Source organism: Asparagus officinalis, chromosome 5 (genome assembly GCF_001876935.1).
Source record: "Asparagus officinalis chromosome 5, Aspof.V1, whole genome shotgun sequence".
In the NCBI taxonomy this organism is placed as follows: Eukaryota; Viridiplantae; Streptophyta; class Magnoliopsida; order Asparagales; family Asparagaceae; genus Asparagus; species Asparagus officinalis.
In genome coordinates, this window is record NC_033798.1 from 23,237,705 (window position 1) to 23,257,974 (window position 20,270).

The 20,270-nt window shown below is 37.6% G+C and overlaps 1 protein-coding gene across 1 annotated transcript in view; it reads left to right on the top strand.

The window, feature by feature from the left end:
- Positions 1-7,450, top strand: part of LOC109842718 (methyl-CpG-binding domain-containing protein 2-like) — a 34,362-nt gene extending 26,912 nt beyond the window's left edge. Inside the window, exons 4-5 of the mRNA XM_020411580.1 lie at positions 3,286-3,456; positions 6,894-7,450. Of these exons, the coding sequence (XP_020267169.1) occupies positions 3,286-3,415 (130 nt within the window). The 3' untranslated portion in view covers positions 3,416-3,456; positions 6,894-7,450. The remainder of the gene's footprint in view (positions 1-3,285; positions 3,457-6,893) is intronic.

A 20,270-nucleotide genomic window follows, 5' to 3' on the forward strand; every position in this document is an offset into this window, starting at 1 on the left:
CACAAACACAAACAACTAATTTTAACTTGATTCCACAAGTTGTCTATGTTCACGGGGCAAGAAGGGGATAGAGTTTTTCACTAATAAAAAAGAAGAGTACAAACTAAGATTACAAATTACTTAAACTTACCAATTAATCTCACCAACAAATCTCTAATTCACTCCAAACAAAATCCTAACCAATAGCTCAGAAAATTCCTCTTTTTTGTACTCCAAATATCCCTAATTTTTTTCTCTTTTCTCTCTTCCAATTGTTTCATATATATAGAAATCCTAAAATCATAAACATACTGAGAATTCTAAAACAAAAAACAAAACAGATTAGGAATCCTAATAACTTGTTACCAAAACAGATTTGGAATCATGTTACCAAAGCAGATTAGGAATCCTAATAACATGTTACCAAAACTAATTAGAAAACATATTAGGAACATGTTATCCAACAATAACACCTCATGCAAGACTATTAGGAAAGGACAATTCGAATTAAGATACATGATGAAGTCATCAGAACTTTGACTAATGTTAGGCATGCTTTAGGTTCACGGAAGAACCTCATCTCTTTGGGCACTTTTGATAGTCTTGGGTGCAATTTTTTAAGTAAAGATGGAGTTCTTAAGGTTACAAAAGGCTTTTTATGATTATGAAAGGAAAGAAGATCAGCAACTTGTATGTTTTGCAGAGTTTTACTTTTACTTGTTCGGTTATAGCTACAATCACATTATCAATACGAAATGCTACCAAATTATGGCATATAAGACTTGGTGGGCACGAATTGGCTGAGTTGAGCAAGAAAGGTCTTTTGTGTGGATAGAGTATAGGAAAATTAGAATTATGTAAGCAATGCATCTTCCAAAAGCGAAAAAGAGCAAGCTTCAGTGCGGCATCAGATTAAAGGTATTTTGAATTATATTCATTCAGATCTTTGGGGATCTTAAGTTGCCTTGAAGGGTAGTAGTTCAAGATATCTGTTGACCTTTATTGATGACTATTCCAGGAAGGTTTAGATCTATTTTTTGAGACATAAAGATGAGGTGTTTGTGACTTTCAAGTAGTGAAAGTCTTTGATTGAGAAGCATACTAGAAGGCTGATAAAGAGGCTTAGTACTAATAGTGGCCTTGATTTTTGTGGAGGAGAATTTAGTGAGTTCCGTAAGAATAAGGGAATTGTTAGACGTCGCATAGTTCCTCGCACACTGCAACAGAATGGAGTAGCAGAACGTATGAATAGGGCCTTTTGGAGAAAGATTGTTGTATATTGTTCAACGCAGGTTTAGGGAAGGAATACTGGGCAAAAGCGATAAATATGGCTTGTTACTTAGTAAATCGACCACCACCTATTGCTATTAGTTGTAAAACTTCATAGGAGATTTGGTCTGATAAGCCTACGAATTATTCTAATCTTCGAATATTTAGTTGCCCTGCATATATGCATGTTAGCTAAGGAAAACTTGAGGCTCAAGCAAAGAAATGCATATTCCTAGGCTAAGCATCAGGTGTTAAGGGTTTTAGGTTGTGGTGTCTTGATCCGAAGTTTTCTAAGGTTATTATCAGCCATGATGTCAGTTTTGATGAGTTTGTTATGTTCCACCAGATTCGGTTACCAGTTTCAGTTGATGAAAATAAAGTGCACACTATAGGACATATGGTGTAATTGGAAATTCATAATTCAGCTCTTCAACAGGATAAGATTATAATAGTTCAACAGCCAGATCTCATTTAAATAGATGAACCACCTTAGCATACAGATCGGTCTAGACAAAATATTCGACCACTGTGAAGATATGAAGGTACAATAGCCTATGCATTGTTGGTTGACAATTTTGTGCCCTTTAGCTATTCAGGAGTTACTTCAGGTAATGACTTCGCTAAGTGTCACGGTCATCATGTGGACAATTCAGTCAATTTGTTGATGAGACCTCTTTCAGTTAGCAAGTTTAAGCTGAGCTTGGATTTGATTGATATGTGTCGCACTTGATGCCTTGCGGAGCTGTTAAAGGAGGAGTAAGTTAGGTTTTTGGAGTGGATTTTTTGATGCATTTGAGTCAAGGTGAAGATTTGTTATATGTGACTCAATACTACATTTGATATTAGTTGGGTTTGGTTTTGGCCAAGGCTACAATCAGGAGTTGTCTTGTAGAAGTGTGAATGGTTTAGATGAATTCAAATTCCTATTGTGCTAAGGATAAACAACTTATAGCTGATTTGGATCAGAGTTCAGTTAGAAATCTTTGGTTACTTGGTCACCAGGAATCTTGTTGGCTATTGGATTTCAATCCAATTTGCTATTGGATTTCAATCCAATTTGATGAAGTATTAGGGATGTCATTTTTGGTCCCATTATATATGATCCGAACATCATCATGGTTATTTGCACCAAAAGAGAAATAGAGAACAATGTTCTCATCTAAAGTCAAGCGAGGGCATCAAAGCTGAAGTTTTTCAAAGCATCTGTAGTAAACCTCAACTCCATTGAGGTTTTAAGTTCTTCTCTTGGTTGTTGATTAATTAGCTCTTGAGAGAAATTGTATCGGGTTTTTGAGATGTGTTAAGAGATTGAGTGGTTAAGGGATCTCTACATTGAGGTTTTAAGTTCTTTTCTTGGTTGTTGATTAATTGGCTCTTGAGAGAAATTGTATCGGGTTTTTGAGATGTGTTAAGAGATTTGAGTGATTAAGGGATCTCTACATTGTATGGCTTACAATTAAGTCAAGCTATTCTCCTCATTCGCCTGTGGACATGGGCTATAAGCCGAACCATGTATATCCGTGTGTAATTGTCTTCTTGATATTTTTCTACACTTGTGTAAATTGATATTAGTTGATCTTGGGGATTTGTCATAACATCTTATTTATGTACGACATTTATTAGTTTTTTTCAGTCGTTTATTCTAATTGATTTATGCTGTAAAACGAAATTAAAAGTTTGTTCTCACTTACCAAATTATGTCATTGATCTAGAACTACACTTAATACTTGTATATAGTCAAAAGTTATGTCTTAGAATCTTCCTAAAACACCACTTCATGGATCACTTAGAAGTTTCAATTGCTTAACTTTTTATCTATATTTGGTCACCTTAGATCAAAATGAACTCTGTGAACCACCAATTGGACCTCCTGTCTTGTAAATTTTTCTTGTATTATTTTATTTAATTAATTAACTTATTTATTTATTTATTTATTGTGCATGTGCGTGTTGGCGATGGTTGGTTGTTTTTTTGGTTTTTTTTTGGGGAGGGGGGGGGGGGGGTTGAGAACCTAATAATTGACATTGATCTCTGCAGGTACCTGTTAGAAGCATCCAGAGTATGTCGAACATGGGGTCAAACTATCTCAATTTTCTTTTCAGATTCCAAAACCTCTGCAAGAAAACTATGTGAGGAAACGACCTCCACGCATGCCAAATCCTGTTGATGGTGGTTCCGGATTACCCATGCCTCTTGAGCCTGCAGAAGGTATGTGAAAAATTAATTAACTCTTTTATAAATATGTAGATATTTTAACATGAGATATGCTTAAGCTTTGCGTGATTGTGGTCTACTTTATTGTGGAATCACTTAGGTTGTCGGCAACATTATTAGTTCCACTTTTACCCTTTCAACTAAGTACTTTCCATTGGCTTTAATCAACAAAATATATCTATAGAAAGAGGAAACATATCATGTTGTCAATCGCAAATACCATCTATGATATATGGAATGGTGGTAGACGTCATGTTCCAATCAGACATGGTAATTTCGTAAATATTGACACAGTCATGGGTATACACCTGTATTCTTATGGCTGCATACATGCGCACACAAATAGATATCAATTACCTTAACTTTTATTCTCAAACAGATGCTCATGCTCTCAACATGAAAATTTCATATAATGCAGTTTCTTTTTCTTTACTAGCGCCTCACATATTACTTTTTCTGTGTAATGGGTATATATTTTGTAAGTGCCCAAACATGTGCCTGCACGCTGCAGGCTACACAGGAGGATAAATCTCACATGTATTTACATAATTTTCAGTATGTGTGATAACATAAACCTCAAAAAGGAAATGTATTTGCATGTATGATTGTACATTTGTTAGTGCGGTTGTAGTTGCATTGTTTTCGTTTGTTGGTATGACTGTAAATAACCTTAAAAGCGAGATATGTCAAATATAATAATTCCTGTAATGGACTTTCTTTTTAACAAAATTCCCACATGTATACTATATACTTTGTGCATATTTTTTTGAAAAAGTAAATTATTGATGAATACTTCTTTAAGTGCCCCATTGTCCACGCTGGACATGTCCGACACTTAAAACAAGACACGGGAAGTTTCCTGTATAGCACAGAGGATGCAGATGATAACAATGTTAGAAGTTAGAACATAAAAATATAATCATCATCCTCATCATAACTTTGGAATTTTGATGTAATTGTTACAAGACTTTAAGATGGTATCAAAGCAACTCATGTTCAAATCCCACCGACCATGAATTTTAAAGTGAATTTTTCAAAAAATTTGACACTACTGTGTGAGTCCATGTATCAGCCTCAATCCTACGGGGGGCATGTTAGAATATAAAATATAATCCTCAAATAGAAAGAAAAGAAAAGAATTTATTTGTTATTGCTTATACAACAAGATAGACAGAGATAGATATAAGCAACTTTGATCTCTGTTAATTTCAGTTGTCTTCTATGAATTTATTACACATAATTGAACTTAGCGAGATTATTTTGTGGAAGAACCTTGCTATCAATACGATGGAGGCCTTGGCGGATATGTATACATTATGCCAAGTGTAATCCTTCTGATGACATTTACCTTTTGATGGATATATTATGCTATGCACCGCTTTCCTTTTAGTCTCATGTTCCTGGAGTATGAGTACATAAGTTCAGTTTAGTTTCATACGCTTACACCTATTAAGAGTAGAGCTTTTGGGAGAAAAAAGGGATATTTTAGTAGAAAGAGACTTATATTATTCATTGTTTTGAAAGGTTTAAATACAAGAGCAAGGGAAGAGGTTTTAGTATCCTAGACGATGTGGGACTAAAGGAAGGGATACAATATGCCCAATAACTATATTTAACACTTTTGGTCAAACTCACGGTCGGTAGAGAATCGAGAATTTGGATTAGACTAGCCAAATTTGCATAGATGGTTATTGGCGTGGCTTGGCGGGAGGTGGTTAAATTGGAGCACATCGATGGCTAGAATTGCAGGATGCGAGATCATGTTATTGCAGTGGTGATCGACAGTTATGCGTCGTTGTTGCGAGAGGGTGGGCCTGCAGTTGTGGAAAAGGCATGGTGACTAGATCTTGCAAACGGCAAGGTATGATGTTGCAGTAGTGATCGGCGGTCATGCACGGTGGTCACGAGAGGGCGGATCTGTGGTCGCGAGAGGAGGCATGGTGACAGGATCTTACAAGCATCGGTGAAAGGAAAACGCTTGGCTGGAGAGAGCTTTGCCCTAGGCTAGCCAAGGAGAGAGAAATCTCGCTAAGGCAATTCGTCGAACACCTTGTTTGCATGTGATGAAGCGGATGAACAGTATAATTATGCCAAGTGGGTCTAGGGAGATCTAATTGATTAGGCTAAATGATTAGCTGAAAATCTATGAAAATCTAGTTTGTAGGCCAAATGATTGACGTAAAATCTATAAAGAGCTAGTTGGTAGGCCAAATGATTGGCGTAAAATCTATGAAGAGCTAGTTGGTAGGCCAAATGATTGGCGTAAAATCTATGAAGATCTAGGTTGAATCTAGTATCGAGGCCGCCAAGAGGAAGTGTGGAGTTTCCAGGAAAACCCCCTCGGCGGTTCAATGTAGAGGAAGGATGAGGAGCTCTCTCTCTAGGATGAAGAGAATAACTCTCATACCATGTTAAGAATAGAGCTTTTGGGAGAAAAAAGATATTTTAGTAGAAAGAGACTTGTTTTATTCATTGTATTGAAAGGTTTAGGGGGTGTTTGGTTGCACAATTTTATAGAAAAGTTTTCTCAAAATGTCTGACAATAGTAATTCTGTAATTAACTTTTTTTATAGATCTCCGTAAACTGTGTTTGGTTCAAAAAATTTACAAAAGTGTTTTCTATAAAGTACAAAAAGTGTCAAAATTTATAGAAATCAATTTCCTCTCAAAATGGGCGAAAATTACCCAGAAATCTGACATAACAATGACACTTTTTTTATAAAGTTGATACTTTTCTATAAATTTAGGGGGTGTTTAGTTCAATTTCTATAAATTATAGGAAACCTTATTATTTTCTATAAATTTATGGGTCATTTTCTTGTTTTGAATCAAACAAGCAAAGTAAAAAAAAACAAGAAAATTGATATTTTTTGACTTCTCAAAAAATTTCCTATAATTTTTTAAGAAATACAAGGAAATCATATTTTGGGTGGAAAACATTTCCTATAATTTGTAGAAATTGAACCAAACACCCTCTTAAATACAAGAATACAAGAGCAAGAGAAGTGCTTTTAGTGTCCTAGGCGATGTGGGACTAAAGAAAAGGATACAATATACACAGTAACTATATTTAACAACACTCATATTAACATACAGGTTAATTGCGGGTAGAATCCCCCTTTAGTATCAACGTATTATTATTTTCATCTTACTACCCCTTTACTTTTACTTTTGCAGACCCCCAAGTGATTTTTTGACACTATTATCCTCATAGAGGTTTTTTTAATAGGCCCCTGCCTGAGGGTAAAAGAGTCAGAAAGTTTTCACTGAAGGGACCTATCTGCAAAAACAAAAGTACGTGGTTCATGACATCAATACTACAGGGGTCATCTGCAATTGAACATATAATTTATTTATGTGTTATTAGTCATTATGTATGCAATGCTCTTACTACCACCTTCCCAAATTCACGCTTTGGGGACATCATCCAGTGCATCCACTGTCGTGGGTCGAGCCAACAGATGAGGGACTCCAAGCTCCTGCCTGCAACGGGGATTCAGGCTATGATCACCAACTGTCCCAATCACCGTCACATACGCAAGTAGCGCCATCACCACCTGAACCTGAGAAGAAAAGGAGCACCAAGCTGAGGATATACATTAAAAACTCCAGCAGTGGAACTAGCTCAGTTGCAGTACCAGCTAAGGAAGAGCTTTGAGTTTTCTGTTAGCTTGAACTGCTTTCTTTTTCGTGGTAGGTCTTCTTTGGATCTTAAGTTTTATTTTGTTCTTTTGGGGGGTTCACTGTTGCAGGTGAATGGCTGATATGTACACAATACTTGGGGGAAAGCGCTTTTATTTTGAAGTTTGTAGTATGAGGTGAATGGATGTTCTGGAACAGTGAAATCTATACCGCAAGTGAAATATATATTGTCACTAGATATGTTTTTTTTAGTGAATTTTTATCTCAGAGCTGTTCCCAAGTTCTGATTGTGAATAGGTGTCATTGTATATTGGCCTAGAATCAGGCTCTAGTGACTTTGATGGAAGTTGGTGCTTTGCCTGAGTAAGCTTTAGCTCGTTTCTCTGAAGAGAGAGCCTCGCTTTGGTTGCTTTATCTGGCTATTGTTTATATATGCATCCTAAGGTGTGGTACTTATGACTGCCCTCTTGTTTTGCTGATATCCGCTTGTTCTCCCAATGCTTCAACATGAAAAGCTGAAAGATTTGTTGTAAATTTTCAATTAATTTAGCCTCCGCAGTTGGCTACTAATTAAAAATAAAATAAAATCTTTTGATTTTTGCACGAAGGGATCTTGACGGGTGGTACTAGTCTATTTATTGTTACTAGGTTTTATGCACGTGCATTGCACATGGTTAGATATCATGATTAAGTATTTTTTTTATTTTAAGTTTGTTCCTCGGTTCTACTTTAATAGTTTGTGCTTAGTTTTGTCTCTAAAATTTAACATTGTAATTATTTATTTTCTTTGATGTTTGTTTAAATGGGCTATATCTAACTTAAATTTTCATGTTGATATTTGAATTGATAGAAAAAATATATATAATTTGAAGCTAATTTAAATTTTTATCTTATTTGGACTAACATAAAACCAAGCTTTACTTGAGAAAGTATAGTGTTGCGAAAGTGAAAAATATTGAAACAGTGTTATACAAGAAAAGTGAATATTTAAAACTAATAAGGTAAAATGATTGATTATATAAAATGTATTCATAATTATTAATAGACTTCATAAAAATTATAAATTAAATATTAATGCTAACTCTAGTATATTTTTATATGATAAAAGCATCTACATGAGCATATAAAAGTACTAAAAAAAGTTCATGGACACCCTTTCTAAATATTCCTAGTTTCATTCAAAACAATTAAACTATTCTATAAAATATTCAGAAATATTATCTTTTATTCCTTCTATTTTATTATTTTATTAAGCTAAGATCAATCATTCTTCACTTTTATGTTTTTCCTGGGCAATTCGAGAATAGTGTCTTCATCATCTACATTGATTGTGACATCAAAAAAGTTTTAATTTTGTAATGATAATAAATTGTCATTCTAGAATATATATATATAATATCGTCTTTTTTCCACTGTTATCTTTCCTAGACTTGTTATTCTTTGATCTTCTCGTTTAACTTCGCAAAGAAATCAAGTGTATTTATAATGTTCAATACAAACTTTTTAAAATACAGTCTTTGATTTTTTTTTCTATTTCAATGAGAATAATTTTTAATTTCATATATATATATATAATTATTTGTGTTCCAAATTTATTACTTAAATAAGATTAGGAGCTACCTCTTTTTCATCTACAACGAATTCTTCTCGTATGCATCCAATAAGAGTTTCTATTATGTCAATAATTTGTTGTTTTAAGTTTTGAAACGTTAAGATGTTTTTTATAATTTTAAACTTTTCAGTGTATTTTATGCAATTTTAAAACTTTTTAGCTTTTTTTTACAATACTTCATGTATTGTAGTATATTAGCTACATATAATTTCTTTATCTTAACAAACTAATACCCTAAAGCTGTTTTATATATTTTATTAATATTTTTTTAATTTGTTGAGCTATAGAGAGTTCACGTAAGATTATGATATGATATAATTATAATTAGGATAGATTAATATATGAATGAAATATTCAAAATAGTGAAGGATAATATTGACCATGAAAAGATTTTTCCCGAACTCATGCTTTTAAAAGGAAAAAAAAAATGATTTTTCTGTAAATAGCTAAAACACAATACTAATTGTGTTGTCATTTAGACCGTCGTTGCATCTCCTCTGGTAGGTCTATCATTTTTGGATTGGACATTTGGATCGCCGTAATCAGCTTCAGATCAACTAATCTCACATCAAATAGTTTACACAGTTCGAACTTGACCAACATCTTCATGTTTATGTACAACCGTCCGTACCATGCTTTCTACTCTCTACGCGCGCGCAGCTAACTCAACACAATTACTTGTTCCAGTTTTGTCCAGAAAAATTCTGTGGCGATTCAGAAACAAATTATGCTGTCCAATTCAGGAATTGTAAAGTATATTGCGATTATATCAGGAATTGTACCGTGCGTTGCGATTATAAATGAAATGTCGCAGGCGACGCTGCGGTGTTACACGTAGCGTTTGCTAACGTTGCCGGAAATTAACCTCAATTTCGTTGTTTGGATATTTGCATTTTATCATTGGAAATGTACTTCTAAATCTAAATTCAGTGTTTGGTTCGTTGCGAAGGATCTATTTTTTGCTGCAAATTTTAGTAAAGAAGTTTCTTCACCGCAGCATGAAATCCAAATAAAATCTTAGAATCTTGCAGTCGAATTTTTTTTTTTTTTCAGATTCAACCATAAAGTTATTAATTAATGAGCTTTTAAACTCAAACTTTAGTCCCCTATTGCTACATTTAGGTGCGGATGTAGTTTGATAGGGACAATTGAGAGTGGACCCGGCCCAAGGCCACAAAAATTCACGTGTTAAAAACAATGAAACGAGAGAGAAGAATGGGCCCACTCACCTTTCCAGCTTACCCGCAGTTTCTGTAGGCAAAAAGGACCCCGAAAGATTCGTCAGTTAAAGAGATGCACTGCTTCGTGTATTTTCGGAAGTGGAGTGAAAAAGAAAATTTACTTTGTTACGATATAAATGAGTGATTTTGGCACGGGCAAAAAGGACTGTTTGTTTCTATAAATTTTGTATTATTGCATTAGAAAAATGGGACCCACAAGATAAACATTATGGATTTTTAACAAATACATTGTTCGCTTGTTATTTTTTACACATGGATTTGGGGTTGGCACATATGATAAATTGGTTCAAATAAAATTCCTAAAAATTGTGTTGATTTCAACCCTATTTGTGAATTTAGTCACATATCCTCAATAAAATTCATGTACAACCAAACAAAATTTGATTGGATTTTATTCCTCGTGCAAATCATCTTTAATATCCATCGCAAACAAACATGATTTCAATTATGAGTTTTTTAATATCCATTATGTGCATCAAGATTACTCGACAAACCAAACAGCCCCTTACGCCTCGTTTGGTACGCGGGAATGAGTGAGGATGGAACGTAATTCTAACTATTTATTCATGCGTACCAAACACGACATGTTTTTAGACGCTAGATTTACTATTCCCACTTTGTGACGCCCATGGTTTCAACAAGGCTGCAGTCCAAGGTGAAACCAAGAATGTCAAACATGTCATGCACTACACCGTACAATAGCATGTTTCACCATCACAATTACTATCTATCTAGTAGAATCAACAACAGGTGTAGGTACAAAACAGGCTAGAGAAAATATACAGAAGAAATACTAAACGACAGATATTCTGAAGAAATCATCACCACTGAAATAAATAGACAAATCTCTGAGAGAAATAACATCTGGCTGAATACAAGTGTCTCGACATAGGAAATCAAATGAAATGACATTTAGGCACATCGCCTTTACGAAACTAGAATGATAACTCAAATGTTCATAAACACATCTACTGTGGAGTTCCGACATAAACTACTAACAATATAGATAAATAACCGCTAGAGCAATTCCATCAACCTACGGCTCTCCGTGCACCTGGCTCGTTACCTAAAAAGGGGGGGGGGGGGCATCAAGCCTAGCGAGTAACATCTCAACCAACCCCAGGGGGAAGGGCTAGAAAAAAGAAAAATAGATATTAATACATATAGATAGTCAATCATCTACTCCGAAATAAAATGGTGGTTTGATATTTAGAAATTTACAACACGAGCATAAGTACGTCTCTCGTTAGCTCAAATTGTAAATAGCTAAATACCAAATCCCCAAAAAAACTACTACGTGGCGCAATAAAGAAATATAGCATCATCTCCAAGCATAATATCAATGACCTGTCAGATGTCAAATACGTGCCCAACTCGTGAACTGAAATAGGTAAATGTCCAATACATGAACTGCAAAAGCTTAAAGTCCAACATGAGGACTTTAATGGATTATAGTCCAACACGAGGACTTTAATGGATTATAGTCCAACACGAGGACTTCAATGGATTATATGTTAGACCCTAAGGTCGCTATGAAATAACCCTAGAGAAGGGGTGAATAGGGTCTTATGCTAATCTAATCCGATTTTATGCCAATTTAAAACTTATTAACAAATTATTCTTGCAAGATAGATATACAATGTGATATGAGCAAGAATAAGCAATATAACCAATGTGATATATCCTAACAAGTATGATATGCTACAAGATATATGCAAGGATATACAATATAAACAAGGGTAAACAATATGATCATGCAACAATGGCGAAAAAACAATATGCAATAATAAATGCGCCAATGCCAAACTCAAACACAAGGAAATGATCACGGAGTTCAGACCTTCCGTCCTACGTCCAACCCGGTTTGGAAGCTGAACTTCTCTACACACTCGGTTTTCTAGCTAACCGAAAACTCTACACACTCGGTTATCAAGTCAACCGACAACTCTCACAAATCCTCACAATGTACATACACAAGCTACAATCTCAAGTGTTGGTCCTCACGTATCGACTCCCTCAAGTGCTCGGAATTATCACCTCTCACTAGACCACCGACGCCACTCCTCTTGGTATCGACTTCGTCCTCACGACACACTCCTCTCGGTGTACAAGTGTATTACAAAGTAAACTTCACAAATTAAGCACAACAAATGATTGTTCTCTAAACAAGGTGAGAACTCAATTAGGCACAACTCTAAGTCACAAACCCCACAACCCAAAATATACTATGAATGTAAATACTATAAGCTCAATAGGTTGTGTGTGAATAAAGAGATTCAATAAAAATAATTTAACTAAACTCAATATAAATCTAGCTTATGGAAATTAGAAAAAAAACAATAAATAGCTAGAATGAGTTTAGGAAAACTTCTCTATAGATCAAGAGAGAGAGAGAGAGATGAGTTGAAGCTCAAACACCAAAGGATGATCTTTTCTTCCTCTTGTGAAATTATCTTCACAAAACCGAAACTTTGAAACAAGGCTTTAAACACCTTTAAACAAACTTAAACCAAACTTTAAACCCTTGTTAAACTTTTTTAAAACATTCTCTTAGTTGTATGAAGAGCTGAAGGCAATGACGTATTTATACCCACTCAAAACTTCAGCAAAAACCCCAAGGAAAAGACCAAAAACCCATAAACAAACAAATCAGAAAACTACCCGTTACTGTGCAACGGCTCTCTGATAAGTTGACTTATGAGTCGACTCATGAGTCTACTTATGAGTCGACTTATATGAGTCGACTCAGCGAAAGAAAAACATAACTGTGCTGTACTTCATGAGTCTACTCATAAGTCGACTTATATGTGCACAAACAATTTTAGGTTTTGACAGATTCTGAAAATTTATGTATCTGACTTTGTAAAATTAATTAAAAATAGTAACTCAACTTTAAAAATCATGAAATTTTTATAGAGTGTTCTAGACATGTATATGAACATATTAGAGAAAGAATTTCTGAAAAATCACTTCCCAGTTGAGAGAAATAAATGTTTGAACACAGATAAACAGTTTCTAAAAAACTGCTAAAAACTCGGTTTTGTAAATTCAATTGAAAATAACAAAACAACTCCAAAATTAGTAAAACTTGGGAAAAAGTTTGTATATATGAATATAAACATGTAAACAAAGAAATTTTCAAATTGCATTTCCCAATTATGAAAACTCATCTATTTTATAAAAACATGCACGAACATGAACTTTAAACATGCACGAACAAAACTTGTTAAAACTTGATTTTGTCAAATTCATTCCAAACAAGTTTCAAAACACTTTCCAATAGATTTATAGACTTGATAAAAGATATAGCATCGTGTTAATAAGTCTATAATCCAAACCAACGATAAATCAAAATAAACATGTGTGTGTGTGTGTATAAAATTGAGCTTGAAGTATTGAACACACATAATATAACACCTAAACTAATTTACCAAAGCTTGATCTTGATCTTCAATAAGCTTGACTTGGTACATATTGCGGATGAAGCTAGAACTTGGATCTTCAACTTGAATTGCATAGGCTTCAACCATAATTCCGCCAACCTCCATTTGATATGATCGTTATGACGCAATCCATCCATCCTCCAACTTATTGTTTTAGAAGTATATTGTTTGTTAATCATCATCAAAATAAGAAGGTCAACATTATAGTCCAACACGAGGACTTCAACATGAAATTAATATAAAAAAATCAGCATATTTACTACTCACTCTCGTGCCTCAGTGCGTGAATCTAAACCTCGTGTCCGTAGTCAACTCATATACACAAATCCCAGTGTATTATAATCCCATATAACCTAGGTATCTCGCCAGCTACACAAACTTAAGCAACAACATGAACATGCAAAAAATTCCCCAGTGGTCGACCCCGAAGAGACAGAAACCTTTTCTACAGGTTTCTGCTCCTCGAGATTGATTCAAAAGCCATTATGCGACGATTCTATATACTACAAATCCTATATACGTGATTTAGCATTTCTAGAATATGTAAAAAAAATACAATCTAATTACTATAGACAAAAAGAAAACTTTTTAAACACACATATGCATGTCAACACGTTTGAAAACAATTATCTTTCTTTCAAAACTCTTGTTAGGAAAATTTTCAGATCTAGATCTGCATTAAGAAATTCGTGGGTGATCTTTATTAACTAAAAACTTATTTTTTTGCAACATACAATATAAAGATCTATCTTTATACATGAAATAGCATTTTAGGCTCATAAAACACAGGAAAAACTTTATTAAAAACGTTTAAAACATAGTTGTAAGATTGGGCGAGATGAAACTCGTCTGAGGGGTGTTGATGAACTCCCAAAAACGAGTGAGAACGATCCTCCTTCGCTGAACACCGATGGATCTCGCATCAGCTCCTCCAAAATCCTCCAAGAATCGCCAAAGAAATGAGGTTTAGGGTTTGAGAGAGAGAGAGAGAGAGAGAGAGAGAGAGAGAGAGAGAGAGAGGAGGGGGCTGAGGCTATTAGGTTTAAAAGAGGGTTCTGAGAGCTTCAAAACTGATATATATACTTAGGTATACTCCCGAGTTTGGTATAAATAAAACCAACCCAAAACAGAGACAATTCTGACGTCTGCACGCCCAGCAGTCGACCGTATAGAAACCTACACACATGCTGTGGTTCGGTATATTAGCCATAACTTTCTCGTCCGACCTACGAATGAGGTGATTTAAGATTTTTTTGAAAGCTATTGAAGAGACCTACAACTTTGATCTTTCATACTTTCTCAGATTCTAACTGCATCAATGCGTAAAATATAGAAACTCATAACTGGTCATAAATCTCATATTTCTCTTTTGGTCTTTGTGCATGTCTTGCACATATGCACTCATATATTCACAAATATATATTGAATTGATCTCAAAATAATTCTTATCATATTCAAACATCAAAATATATTATTTTTTACCATATAACATATTTAATATTATTTATCATAAAATATTTAAATTTTTAGGATTTTATATTCTTCCCCCCTTAAAAGAACTTCATCCCCGAAATTCTGCAACGTATCTTAAGAATTAATAATATGAGAAAAGCACTAAGAGGGGATAATTCAGACAAGGAAACCCTCCCGTACACATCTCATACCATTAATCTCTAGATATAAATCACTAGCAATATCTATGCTTAACCATCTAAAATGCGGATACTCCCACTTAACCCCTAACTAAACGAAACTAATACGTTGGGCGAAAAAATCTAAACAAGTAACCTCTCATATATATACCATGTATTCCAAATGATTAAGGATTAAGTGATAATACCCTCATTCTAGTATTAAAGATAAATATGACTATCCCAAAATCATCATAAACCATAAGAAAAACATAATCCAAACAATTTACCTGTTTAAACAAGTGTCAGTAGTCGTGACGCATATCCTCTTTGTGTTCCCAAGAAATCTCCTCAGATCCTTTCCGGTTCCATTGGACCTTTACCAAAGGAATCACCATGTTTCTAAGTCTTTTGTCTTCTCTAGTAAGTATACAAACTGGGATCTTAATAGTAGACAAATCGTCCTGAAGCTCAATATTCAGAGTATCCAATACTCGCTGTCTCTCCTCATCATGCAAGTGCTTCTTAAGCATCAAAATATAAAATACATCGTGCACACTAGACATCGATGCTGGAAGATCTAGTCTCTATAAAACAGCCCCAATACACTCAACAAACTGAAATGGGCTAATATATCTCGGGGCAAACTTTCCCCGTCTGTCAAATCGCTGGACACCTTTCATCGGCGATACCTTCAGCATGACATAATCTCCCACCTAAAACTCTAAAGGTCGCCATCTATGATCCACGTAGCTCTTCTGCCGACTCTGAGAGGTTAGAATACGCTCCTTGATCAATGCTACCTTCTCGGTAGTCTACCTCACTAGCTCTGGTCCAAGCAATAAGCTATCCTCCGGCTCTACCCAATATATAGGGGATCTATAAGGTCTCCCGTATAATGCCTCATATGGGGTCATACCAATCGTCGCTTGATAACTATTGTTATAAGCGAACTCTATCAATGGAATATGATCCTCCCATCTGCCTTGAAAATTAATGATACAATCCTGCAACGTGTCTTCCAACACCTGGTTCACTCTCTCTATCTGACCGTCTGTCTGAGGGTGGAATACACTATTGTGTAATAACCTACTACCGAATGAATCCTGGAAACTCCTCCAAAAGTGCGAGGTGAAAACTGAGCCTCGATCTGATACAATCGTATTTGGAACTCCGTGAAGTCGAACTATCTCCCGGATAAATATCCTCGCATATGTCTCGACGGTATAAGTAGTCCTCACTGGAATAAAATGTGTCGACTTCGTCAACCGATCCACTATCACCCAAACTGAATCGTTCCCCTTCTTTGACTTTGGCAGCCTTACAATGAAGTCCATAGAAATGGTCGCCCACTTCCATTTTGGAATGGGTAAAGGCTAAAGTGTCACTGCTGGTCTCTGGTGTTCTGTCTTCACTTGCTAGGAGGTGAAGCACTTGGCCACATATTCTGCAATCTCCCTACGCATACTACTCCACCAAAAGTGTCTTCTCAAGTTCTTGTACATCTTAGTGGTTCGTGGATGCACAGAATATAGGGTACGATGTGCTTCATCAAACAACTTCTTCTTCAGCTCTACACTAGCTGGCATAACCAATCGACTCTTCATTTGAAGGCCTCCATCTGCTCTAATAGTCCAATCGTCCTTGGGTTCTTTGGAAATCTCCTCCTTCCATATTTGAATCCAAGAGTCCTCTAACTGAGTTCTGACTACTCTGTCCCTCCAAGATGGTTGTACTGATATAGCTCCCAAGTATGTGTTAGTCCCGCCAATCTCTGGCCTAAAATCAAACTGGCTAAGAGTGAGAAGATCTCGATACAACGAGCACCTCAAGGTCGCAACTCGATATCGACACTTCCTACTCAAAGCATCTACTACGACGTTCACCTTCCCCGGGTGATACCGAATTATGAACTCGTAGTCCTTGATGAACTAAATCCATCACTGATGTCTCTGATTGAGTTCCTTCTGGGAGAATAGGTACTTCAGACTCTGGTGATCTGTGAATAGCTCGAACTGAACTCCATACAAATAGTGTCTCCATACCTTCAGTGTGAATACTACCACTGCTAACTCCAAATCATGAGTGGGGTAGTTCTGCTCATGTACCCTTAGATGTAGTGAGATGTATGCTACTACCCTCTGAGTCTGCATCAGAACACCTCCTAAACCTGCTAACGACGCATCCGTGTATACGACAAATGTCCTGTTACTGCTTGAAATAGTAAGGACTGGCACTGTAGTCAACTTAGTCTTTAAGGTATCAAAGGCCTTCTGGCACTCCGTACTCCAAGTAAACTGTACACCCTTCTTTGTAAGGCATGTAAGTGGTATCACAATCTTCGAGAAGTCCTGAATGAACTTCCTGTAATAGCCAGGTAACCCCAAAAAACTATGAATCTCGGTAACCGTCTTCGACTGTTCCCAATCAAGCACTGCTAAAACCTTAGTTGGGTCCACTGCTATGCCCTCTATGCTGACAATATGGCCAAGAAACCTGACCTCAAAAATCCAAAACTCACACTTGCTGAACTTAGTGTAGGCGTATAAAATTGCTTATAGGTCCCTTAGCATAGCTCGGCACAAACCGGCGAACCAACGAGGCGACGAGGTTGACGAATCGCACGCAAGCAACGGAATACATCCATTCGCGTGCGGAATCAAGCCAACGGTTCGGGGAGTCAACGAGTCATCCAAACAAGAGCGGACTCGGATGAATCACGTCCGAATCAAGATCAGTTTCGGACTCGAACTCAGAAGTGGATTTACTGCCAAATCAGGAATCGGATCTACTGCCAAATCAGATCAACAAATTAGAGTTCGAATCAACCATGAGACCGTACAAAACGACGAAACAGAAATGCCTAAGGGGGCTCGGCCAAGGCCGAGCCACCTATAGGTGGCTCGGTGGCCAAGCCACCCATAGGTGGCTCGGACCAGAGCCGGCCACCTATAGGTGGCCGGCCCAGTTCTGTGCGCGGGCATTGAGAGAGGTAAAGATCAGATCTGATATCTACACGAGATCACACTCCGGATCAAAGCTTGGCCTTTGATCCCGAGAATTAACGGCTATTATTTCCTTGGTGAAATAATACCCGTCGAATCGTGTAGATCCGACCGGATCTAGATCGCGCGGTGGTCCACGGATTAACCCTGGCGTCGGCAAAGAACCCACACAAGCAAGAGACCGCAAAACAGGATCTTGCGATTTAGGAGCTCGTGATTCGTTCAAAGTAAAGTTGTAATTTTTTTTCTTTTTCTTTGATTTCGTTGTAACCGGATCTAAAAAAGACCGGATCTTTTGTAACCGAAAAACAGTTATTCAAGATAACAATGAATTCAATGAAGGCAATTTTCACCGCGAACAATCTGGCGACCACAGTGGGAACCATCGATCTCGCTGCCGAGATCGTCACGTCGCAGCCGCGGATCTCAATCCCGGTCGAGGAAGAGGTCGAGTATGAATTCGACCAGGCCAAGTTCGAGGAGTACCTTTCGTCCTTGTCCGGATCTACCTCCCCCCGCAAGTCCAAGAAGTTCTCCTCCAGGAGAAAGGCTCGTTGGTTTGAAGAAGTTCAGAACGCCAACGAAGCTCTCACCCCAGCTGACGCCAAAGTTGCATCAGATGAAGTTCCACCAACCTCTAACGATGTCAAACCTGTTCTTGTCAACGCTTCTACTGTTGAGGGCGTTGTGACTCTCTCGAAGAGAGCCCGCCAGAGGCGACGTCAACGCCTTGCGGCGACAATACTCGCTAAGGCGATGGAGTCTACGGACGGAGTCCGCTACAACGCGGATCTGACGAATAGGAGAGGCAAACAGCCTCAACAACTGAAGAATGGCGGTTCCTCCAAGCCGCCGACGAATGAATGGATCCGGGTCAAACGGAACCGTTCGACACTTGAAGAGCGGATTCACAAACGCCGCGCACTGCTTGCACAAGCAAGAATCCTCGTGCAGAAGGCCGAGGAGTTGAAGAAAGAAAAGGTGGCCAAGAAGCCGCCATCAACCCGCCAAGTGTGGAGGCCGAAGCAGCCTCCAACCAAAGTTCAACCTCCGGTGAATCAACCAAAGTCGCCGGTAATCCCAATAGCTTCTCCGGGAGATCATGCAGAATCGTCCCAAAGGAAGAAGCCAGTCTTGGAGCGTCTCAGTTCACTTTCTGATGAGCGAGTCAAAGCTCCTGTTCAAGATCGGTTGGGCCCGATGAAGAAGCCCCGGACGACGCAACATGCTGGGGGTCGCCGTCACCTCCAACATGACAAAGAGACCAAGGCAGTCATGCGCACCAACTTGCGCATTGAAGTCCAGGAGCCCGCCGAGAACTCACGCCCAAAAAGGCATGTGTCGAGGCACGTGACTCTCGAAAGTCCAAAGAAGGTAATTCACTCTCAGAAGGAAACGTTATCGTCTGATGATGATTGCGTTATACCTGAGAAATCGTGCCAACACACGATAGGTACTCCGACTGTCAAAATGACGAGTTGTACTATCGTGCTGGGGGTACGAATAAAGCCAGGAAAAGGAGTCCCCGAGAACAGGAAACTCAGTGCCCCTGTTCCAAACTCATTCGGGCAGTATTGTCTGAATGCAGCTGCATTAATGCGGTCCCCGAACGAGTTTCGGTTTTCGAAAGGCTCAGTACTGAAACGCCGAAAACAAGGCCTAGGCGTTTCCGACGAAGAAGAACGGTGGTTGAAGAGGGAGAATTTCCGAGAGTCACCACCAACATGACCAGCAGAGGGACATCGGCGCGGGATAATCTCGAGTCGATTTGGAAAGCATCCCGGCCTAGAACCCGTCTGCAGTCCGGAACCATCAAGCGAGCAACCTATGGTAGGGTTCGAACAAGGCTCCCTTCAGAAGATGAAGAATCTGATGCCGGCTCTGCGGTCGCATCAGATAATACAGTATCTAGCGAGGGACAACCCCGCGAGGCACTTATGATAAGTGCGGAGCAAGTGGCCAAAATGCTTGAAGACGCATTAGCTAAGCAGCAGGAAACCTTCAGGTTCGAAATGCAGATGGCCATGCAAAACATGAGAGAAATGCATGACCAGCAAATCCAGGCATTGACGAACCAGCAAGGCGAGCCAAGTCGTCGTAACCCGGTTAATCTGGAAGACGAAGATACGAATGAAGCTCGTAATACCAATAATCCCCCCGTCAATGCAGGGGATGGTAACGAGAATGCTAGTGAAAACACAGATGAAAGTCTGAAAATTAAAAATCTCGAGAGC